Below are 9,866 nucleotides of genomic sequence, written 5' to 3'. Positions count from 1 at the left end.
AAAAAGATACACTACGCAGTGAAAAAAAGAAGGGTCTGCATCCTTGAATATGATTGAGGACTACAAGCACTTCCCATCCAGTGAGATTATGCATACTTTTGCCAATAAGGAGTTTTGGAATCCCACAATTGAAACAAAGAGGTGTACGACTCTCACATTGCCTCAGAGAATTCCTGAAGGAAGCATATCATACCACGTGATATGATGGTGTTACAACCAGCATTGCTTCCTAGGGAATGGAGTTGGATGCTCTTGGTATTATGGACCCAAGAGCTAGGGCTCACTGCACCTCAGACACAAGCCAGGCTGGTGCAATACCAGGCTGAGGTGATATTGTCCACTCAAGTCTGCGACTAGGGTTCAAAATCAAGAGCTGGACCCATCGGGGTTATTCTGGACTCCTGCGGCTGGGGTCCTGGAGAAAGGGCCACAAGGGCCACATGATGAAATGCCTGCGGGGGTCACCCGGGATGCAGGCAGGTGGACGGAAACACAGAAAAGGGAAGTGTAGGGCAGGCTGGTAGAGGGAAGGCTGGTGCAGGATGGGGGAGAGCCTCCAAATTCCAGAGCTGCGCTTCCAAAGCTCAATCCAGAGCTAAGGGTTCTGGGACTGAAGTTATGCAGGATACTCCCAGACTGGGTAATCATCCATTAGGCGTATCTGTCTCCAGGCTGAACAGGGTGCGTGCTCATCGCGGGTGTCCTCTCTGGAGACCAGGCTGGTGTGCGCCGTCAGGGCAGAATAAGGTGATGTGCCGTAGACTAGGCCAAGGAAGTCGTCTGCTGAGGTACAAATTTGAAGCCGGATCTCAACCTCTTGTCCACAATCAGCCTGCTGGTGGACTCTGGTGGAGGCCTGAGCATCACAGCCACAAGCAAACTTCCCAGGTCGAGCCCAAGGGAACTGGAAACAGGGAAGAGGAAGGGGCCCACTGGGACTGTGGAAGGTGGATCCGCTGTGAAATGATGGAGAGTCAATGCCGGATCTCCAAGGAGAAACTGAGTAGGGTTAAAATACCTTCAGAGCTTCTGCTACCACTAAGCCAAGTGCTCTGCATCAGCTGTCTCTGTGGTAATCAGGACAGTATTGAGGCCTGACTGACAGCCACTGCAACTGTGACCCATCCTGCTATGGCATAGAGGAGGTAGCATTGCCCTGTTGAACCGGGTAGGACAAGTGTAAGAGAACTTGAAATCCATCTACAGCTTTTCATACTTCTGCTTCTTTGTCATAAACATTTCTGGCTTACACCATATTTTCTTTCTACCTCTTAAATTGATGGGTGAGTTTAATGAGTTTAATGTTTTCAGACACAAATATAGTGGTGGTATGCTTGCTGCATGCCCACAAGATTATGCAAATACACAGATCTTAACTTAAGAGTGCTCAATTTACAGCACCAGTGATGCAGCTTTATCAAGTGTGAGTGACATCTCCCGCATGCTATAAACACACAGCTATTGCAATGAAATGTGCAGGAGCAAATACAAAGCTTTACAGTGTGGTCACAGTTTTACCAATTGGTCTGAGAGCAGTCATACATTATGCCACCCAAAGCTACTTTAAATTGCTTTGTTTTGCTTAATTTCATTGCAAGAAACATGAATTTCTTTAAACAATTGGAACAATTAAAAGACAGTCAGAAGTTAAAAAAAGTTTTTATTTCATGTACATGAGAGCGAAACACACAGAGATGCTTGGTGCATCTTTCTCAAAGTAATTAAACTAGAACAGTTCTTAAATATTTTTCTGTTATCTATCATGCTTCCCTCTGCTACTCATATTGGCAGTGTTCCAAAATCACACACATCTTCCTAATTCCCTATTTGTTAAAGTTCATAGCACACACTCCTATATAACAGTATATAACAATGACATAGTAGCCCTTGTGTCCAGCATTCTTGCAATCCAGTTCAATCCAGTTCAATCCAGTTCTAAATGTCCACCTTATAAAACCTTGCAGCTTCAGCAGGAAAAGTGTTAAGTTCATAGAGACCCTCTCAACAAGCCTGTGGCTCCAACAGTGACAGGATGGTGGTTTTGATTGAAAAAAAGTCACTTAAAAAAAATGTGTTTAAATGATTTGTAATTCAACAAGATAGGCAATCCTTGGAAGGAGGTGAATATTTTGCAAAGCACTGTAATAAAAAGATTTATGACTTGGATAAAGTGTTGTGCAAAATAATTAATAAAAGTGTAATCTTAATTGTACTGCACAAAGTCATATACTGTATGTCATAAATAATTAGTGTTCCCAAAACTCAAGTGTTACTTTTCTTCTTAAGTTTTTTTTTTATAATTAGTCCTCTGAAATGGATTACTTTGACAAACTACTGTACCTTACTGTGGTATGAGTTCCTGTACCATCGTATAAAAAAATGAACTGTTCATCCAGGCAGAGATGTGGTAGGTCCTCAGACTCTCAGGTACTGTACTGTATGTGTGTGCTGTCACCCCAAGTTCAAACCATAAATCTTTGATTGTTCTGAGGTTTTGAGACTAAGATGGGTCAGCTGAGAATATCTTAGTTAACAATTTCTATGTCGTTTTTAATATATGCTTTTGATAACTTGTTCAGCCAGAATGTCCTGGTACGCGCTAGAGTTCATGATTCACCCTATCTTAACAATAGGTTGATCCTCATTTCTTTCTAGAGAATGTAGTTCAGTCACAATTCAGCATCTTGTTCAAACCCACCAGTCTCTTGGAACACATTATCCAAATACATATCTGTGTTGATTTTCTTAAACATTCCATAATTTATCTTTTAATAAATCAGAATAAATCCCAAATCAGAAAACTGCACTGTCAATGGATTAATAGAAGAAATAATTCAAATAAGTATCAGGACGTCCTATAGAATTAGTATTGCAAACATAAAAATAAAAGTAAACACAGAACTATAATTTAATCAAAGTAAATTCTTCTAATGAATGTACTAATTCTAATTCTTCCTCACTAACTTTTACAGATGCACTACAGAAAGCACACTGACAGGCTGCATCACAGTGTGGTGTGGCAACTGCAGTGCTGCTGACTGCAAAGCCCTACAGCGGGTGGTGAAAACTGCCCAGTCCATCACTGGGGTTACCCTCCCATCTATCCAGGACTTTTATGACAGATGGTGCTTGAGGAAAGCTCTAAGCATCATCAAAGACCCCACACACCCCAGCTACAGACTTTATGATCTGCTACCATCTGGAAAACATTACCGGAGCATTCGGGCCCGGACTACCAGACTCACAGACCCCCGCACTATCAAACTGTTAAACTCCCAGCCTCTCTCACTCTCACCTCACCTCTCACCTATGATCTGAACCTCACAGTGCCTTCTTTCTTTCTTACCAAAAACCCAAACACACATTGTAAATCTACCTCACCATACATGTCAAAGGCTCACTTCCCATAATTTCTGTCCCTTTATTTCATTCTGTTGATGCATGTTTTTGCACATAACCTGTTACCTTTTGTTGTTTTGCACATTGCCTGTTGTTGTTTTTTGCACATTGCCTGTTGTTGGTTTTTTTTGCACATCGTCTGTTGTTGTTTTTTTGCACACTGCCTGTTGTCTCTGTCTTTCTTTTGTTACACAATTGTATTGTTGTTGTTGTTTTTTTCTTTGTACTACTTATGTTCGAGAGCTAGCTAAATAGCATTTCGTTATACCATGTATATGAGTATAATGACAATAAACTTGAATACATATCCACTATTAATAACATGTACAGAAAAGTCTTATGAGGCATTATCAAAATGTTTTATGCATAAAAAGAATATTACAGTGAAGTTTAGACATTCTTAAACATGAAACTCTTAAACATTTTTTCACCAGTACTTTAATCAAAAAACGATTTTGATTATAAATGTAAAATTAAAGTGAATCAAACTTGTAAGCATACTTTTACAAGGAGATATTCCTCAGAATTTTCAGAAATATAAAAAAAACTGTGCAATTATGTGTATTTTATTCAAATATTTTTAAAACATGATCAATATTAAAAAAACACCATGCTGTTTTAAGTAACAGAGAACAGTGAATTTAATATTTAGTTATTAAATTTATGTAAAACAGCCCAAGATATTTCGTTAAAAGTTGCTTAAAGTAGTTCAGTATTATTTATTTTAAACATGTTTTTAATATAAATTAGGTTGTATATTATAAAACCTAATTTATAAATTAGGTTTGAGTTCTTTTTGTAAGGAAAATAGGAGCAAGGAATATTCATATACAGTATATGGTGTTGTAACAGACAAATACGTTCTGGATCCCAAGATGATGTTTAAACAGATTAGTTTTATCACATGCAAGGAACAATAAGACCAAAGTATTGTTCAAAATACAGGCTTCTGATGTAGTTTGTTTCGATGGTACTGGGGAGAGGTCACGGTGTTCTGACCATTCGTAATGGTCGGTTTAAGGTTTCCTTTGTTGGGGGGTTTCTAGCTGGCATCTGGAATCCTTATCAGTTACCCCCCTTTCCTGCCATAACTTAAAGCCTGGAATGTCTTGTGTCACAAGAGGTCCAGTCCTTGTGCAGAAAGGAATCAGGTAACCCTTTCTTCACATCTTATATCTTTCTTCAATGGGTAATATGAATATCATATGATATTCATATTACCCATATTCTTACTTAATTTAAGTGAAACTTTCAATCTCAATTAAATGTGCATTTCAGATGTATCAAAACCAGCAAAAACTGAAAAATAAAATATTTCAGAGACAGTCTGGAAACAACCTATTGAATGATGAACCTGAATTACATATCCGGAAAGTTAAAATGAGCTTAGTGGACTTCTGAAACCAGGGATAAAAAAAAGCATAAATTATGGGATTTATGCAAGAGTTACAATAAACCAGCCAAGTCAAAGAATTGGAAACTATAAGAGGAACAGAGAAGGTTGTGTAGCCATCAATGACAATGAAAATATAGTAAGGTATCCAACAAAACAGGAAGACAGATACTACAATTCCTAAAGTTTTTGCGGCTTTCCACTCAGACTTTTGGGATGTTTTTCTGTTGGTTTCATTTGAAAATGTAATTTGATTTGTTATAGAATTGATTGCATGTGCTTGCTTTTTAGCAGCTACAAAGATCTTTGCATACAATATTATCATAACAGAACAAGGCAAAATAAACGTAACAAGCAGATCAATTATTCCCCAGGTTGAATTGATTAACATGAAACAGTCTCCAAGACAGGTATTCAGGTTTTCATCATTACTATTTCCATTAAAATAAAAGAGTGACAAATTATAACACAGGGATGAAAGCCAGCTAAGTACTATGCAGAACAATGCTATATTAAGTGTTATTTTAGAAGAATAAAGAAATGGGTAAAATACAGCAAAATAGCGATCAATGGCTATAAATATTAAGCTACTGATTGAGACTGAAGTTAGAAGAAATCCAAATACATTACGAAAAGAGCAAAATAAATTACCAAAAACCCAACATGATTCTATTAATTTCACCATATCAAAAGGCATCACAAACACCCCTACTAGAAGATCAGCCACAGCCAAGGACAACACCAGCAGGTTAGTTGGTGTGTGTAGCTGCTTTAAGTGTGAGATGGAAATGATCACAATCAGGTTTCCACACAGTGTCAGAATTACCACAGCAAACATAGACACATAAAGAATGACAGAAACAGCCGTGGACCGAAGTTCTTTGGTACAAGATCCATTTTTAGATGGAAAACAATATTGCACTGTTTGAGGTTCAAGTTCAGTTAATTCCATCAAGGTAATTCCAATTAAAAAATGTGTTTACAAAACACTCTACAGTCAGTCTACATTGACTGCATTAAAATATTTTTACAAAATTCACAAAATGATTTTATACTCACACATGCTTATAAATAAGTTGTCTTGTGAAACGCATGTAAGTCATACAGTATGTCTTTGAATCACTAAAACAACTTGGTTTATTTCTCAGTATGTACAGTGTAACAATGCTGAAGCTCCTGTGTGATTTATATACTTTGTGCACCTGTTGGGCACACCTGCTCATAGAAGGTGTTGATTAAGCCTTATCCATTTTAATGAGTTAATTGTATTGGGAGAACTGCATTGAGAACTTAACCCCCTAATCATCACCATAAATGTTCTTACAACACCAGCTGCATGAATGCAGCTCACAGCTTTACATTATAGTGTAAGAGAACAATACAGTGTTGCTAGGGATGTTCAGACACACAATATGTCTCTTGGCACTCTGTGAACTGAAGTGTTATTACTCTGTCATTCAAAGTAGTCATTTTAAAGATGTAATTTCCTTTTGAAGCAAACATTTAAACAGCCTTTGTGCATTGAGTTTTTGTCGCTTGTTTTTTGTTACTCATAAGAAACCAATAGAATTAATAAATGTGCCAAATGAGGGCTGCAAACTGATTATGCTTTTCTTTTGTTTTTAAAGCTACATTTTATTTGTGCACTTAAGCATAATTTGTAATGTAATAATTAATTTAGTGTCTTATATATACAACATATCTATATTTGCACCCCAGAATATTAGATTAATTTAAGGACCCTTTAACTTTCAAAGTTAAGGACCCTTTCAAATAAGCTACATAGCTAAAATTTAGAAGCGTTCAAGGGATGATCAAACTTTTAAGAGGCCAAATTTAAATTATTCTGGGAGCTAATATCTAAAGAAATTTCATCACATACCAAAGTTATATATCCCTCTTCCAGACGGCACTGATCACGAGTGGTGTAAATTACCTCTGTAGGTGAGTATAAAATTGAAAGACCAGTGTCTTTGTTCTGCTCCTTATGTTTGACACTTTATGTGTTACAATAGAAGCTTCTGTATTTAATTAGAATTAAATAATTAACAGAAGAAGATTTGGGCTGCATTGCGGCTCAATGGTCAGTGCTGCTGCCTTGCAACACTGGGGCCCTACATACAGTTCCTGGGGTACTGTCTATGCAGAGTTTGTATGTTCTCCCCGTGTACACGTGGTCTTCCTTTCCATGCTCTGGTGGTATAAAACTGGCTGTGATGTGAGTGTGCTTGCGTCTGTTTATGCCCTGTGATGGAATGGTGTCCCATCCAGGATGTGTCCCATCTTACACCTTTTGCATGCCGGGATATGCTCTGGCTTCCCGTCGACTCTGTATTCAATAAAAAGGTTACAATATGGGTGGATGAATGGACATCAGCATGCATTACTGAATAAAACAAAACAATGCATTCTGAGTATATTGAATCTGATAGCCTGTAAAGATCATACTTTTACACATGGTGCCCAGAGATCAGCCTGCTTGACACTGTGGTAACCAGGATGTTATCACATGTTACAAGGTCTCATGTGATATCCTCCTGGACAGGTTATCAGGGCTTGATCCCAACACTGCTGATCTCTAATTGTACACTTAGTTCACTGGGTGAACTGGAGCAACCGGGGTAAAAATACTTCATTCGCTTCTCGACCTTTTGGCTAAGATGAAGTGTGTGTTGTTGTCCACAGCATTGATTTTCAGTGATCGAAGCTTAAGAGTGCTTGAGCCGGTATTGTTTGAGTTGAGCCGATTGGGTTAAGTTCAAGTTCACGGAATTGTTTCTGGAATTGCAGTGGGTACAAGTAGATTCCAGGGTGTTGAGGAGCCTGACAGCCTGCGGGAAAAAGCTGTTACAGAGTCTGGTGGAACAAGCTCGTACACTGCGATATCTTTTTCTAGATTGTAGGAGGGCAGAGTTTATGGGAGGGGTGGAAGAGTTATTTTACTATACTGAAGGCCCTGTTTATGAAGTGTTTGTGATAGGTGACAGAAATGGAAGGGAGGGAGGCTCGAATGATGTTTTCAGCTGTTTCCACAATTCGTTGCAGGGTCTTGTGGTCTGAAGCGTTTCAATTCCCAAACCAAAAAGTGATCCAGCTGGTCAAGGGGCTCTCAATGGTGCCTCTGTAGAAAGTGGTAAGAATGGGCGGAGGAAGGTTTGCCTTCCTCAGTCACCACAGGAAATAGAGACGTTGCTGTGCTTTCTTGGCTAGGGAGGTGGTATTGAGGGACCAAGTGAGGTCATCTGTAATGTGTACACCAAGAAACTTGATGATCTAACTGTCTCCACAGGGAAGCTGATGATGTACAGTCAGGAGTGATCAGCGCCGGCCCTCCTGAAGTCAAAGATTATCTCTTTTGTTTTATTTACATTAAGAGATAGATTGTTGTTTGTGCACCAGTCCATCAGCTGCTCCACTTCCTCTCTAAATGGTGACTCATCGTTGTTGCTAATGAAGCCCACCACTGTCGTGTCAACAGCAAACTTGATGACACAGTTTGAACTATGCTTAGCAGTAGAAGTCATCAGTGTGAACAGCAGTGGACTAAGCACACAGCCCTGGGGGGTTCCAGTGCTCATTGTGATGGTGCTGGAGATATTATTACCGATCAGGACTGTCTAAAGTCTCTCGGTCAGAAAGTCCAGAATCCAGTTGCAGAGGGAGGTGTTAAGGTTCAGCAAGCTCAATTTTTCTATCAGCTTCTGGGGGACGATTGTATTAAATGCTGAACTGGTCAATGAAAAGCATTCTTACATAAGAGTCTTTTTTGTCAAGGTGGGACAGGGCAAGGTGAAGGGCAAGAGATATGGCATCATCAGTAGACCGGTTGGGGCACTATGCAAACTGGAGGGGGTCCAGAGGGGTAGGGAGTCTGGACTTGATGTGGCTCATGACTGGACTTGATGTGGCTCGTGTCTCTCGAAGCACTTCGTGATAATTGGTGTGAGTGCCACAGGGTGATAGTCATTGAGGCAGGACACGGCTGAGTTCTTCGGCATTGGTATAAAAGTGGTGGATTTGAAGTATATGGGGATGACCGCCTGGCACAAGGAGATATTAAAAATATCTGTGAGGACATCAGCTAACTGTTCTGCACATTCCTTGAGCATGTGACCAGGTATATTATCAGGTCCAGCAGCCTTACGTTTATTAACTTTGGCTAGTGTCCTCATTACATCAGCTGCAGACAGGCAAAGCACCTGATCATCGGGAGGGAGTGTGGTTTTTCTCACAGACATAACATTCATTAAGACCAAGCAGCAGCTGAGCTGGGTGAGAACCCACATCATTGCTTCTATCCCTCCTCTTCTTGTCCCTCCTCTTTTCTTTCTCTAGCCTCCGGGATAAAGAAGAATGCTTGAGCTGGTATCATTTTGGTTTGAGCCCATTGGGTTAAGGCCAAGCAGCAGCTGAGCTGGGTGGGAAATAGCGCTTTCCTCTTCCTTCACCCTCCTTTCCCTCTCTCTGCCTCCTTGGCCTCTAGGCTGGGAGTAAGTACTTGTGGCCTGCCCTTGGAGAATGGCAAAGTGCCAGAACCGGACAGACTCCCCATAGAATTCTACACTTATTTCTGGGGCACACTGGTGGCAGACTTGGTAGAGGTGGCATAACAAACCTTCGCCAAGGAAAACAAGGGCACACAATGAGGTAAGGTGTCATCTCCCTTTTCTTCAAGGAGGGGGGGTGCCACCGACCTGAAGAACTGGAGGCAGATAACAATACTCTGTGTGGACATCAAGATCCTGTCCAAGCTACTGGCCAGCACATAATCAAAAGCGACCAGACATTTGGGTAGAAGCTAGTTTTATCAATCAGAGAAGATAAAATCTAAATGCACATAGTCTAAAGTCGGTATGAGAAACTCTGTTTCTCTCTTATCATCAAAGTATGATGGCTTTCTTATATTTCAGCCTTTGAAATTATTTTTGTTTCTGTAAAAACATCAAATTATCAGTATACAGCACTTTTCTATTCTACATGTACGTCATCATGAAAATGGTCTTAGATAACATAAATGTGTTGTTGAATTGGTTTTTGGAACCACTGTACACTGTTTTAAAAGAGAGGTTGTCTA

At 39.8% G+C, this 9,866-nt stretch overlaps 1 protein-coding gene across 1 annotated transcript; it reads right to left on the bottom strand.

Annotated features, from left to right (window-relative positions):
- Positions 1–762: 762 nt before the first annotated feature.
- Positions 763–5,744, bottom strand: LOC102692259 (trace amine-associated receptor 13c-like). The gene is made up of 2 exons (XM_069185653.1): positions 4,763–5,744; positions 763–956 (listed from the first exon to the last, which is right to left on the bottom strand). Exons 1-2 carry the CDS (start codon positions 5,742–5,744, stop codon positions 763–765), a joined length of 1,176 nt encoding a protein of 391 aa, XP_069041754.1.
- Positions 5,745–9,866: the final 4,122 nt, after the last annotated feature.

Source organism: Lepisosteus oculatus, chromosome 2 (genome assembly GCF_040954835.1).
Source record: "Lepisosteus oculatus isolate fLepOcu1 chromosome 2, fLepOcu1.hap2, whole genome shotgun sequence".
In the NCBI taxonomy this organism is placed as follows: Eukaryota; Metazoa; Chordata; class Actinopteri; order Semionotiformes; family Lepisosteidae; genus Lepisosteus; species Lepisosteus oculatus.
This window is presented reverse-complemented; position numbering and strand designations above follow the sequence as displayed.

What these genes read in the sequence shown, in the direction of transcription:
- LOC102692259 (XM_069185653.1), bottom strand. Translation starts at nt 5,744, where the DNA reads ATGGAATTAACTGAACTTGAACCTCAAACAGTGCAATATTGTTTTCCA. An exon ending in CATTTTAACTTTCCGGATAT is followed by an intron (nt 957 to 4,762) that starts GTAATTCAGGTT and finishes ATCATTTCACAG; the next exon opens with CGGATCCACCTTCCACAGTC.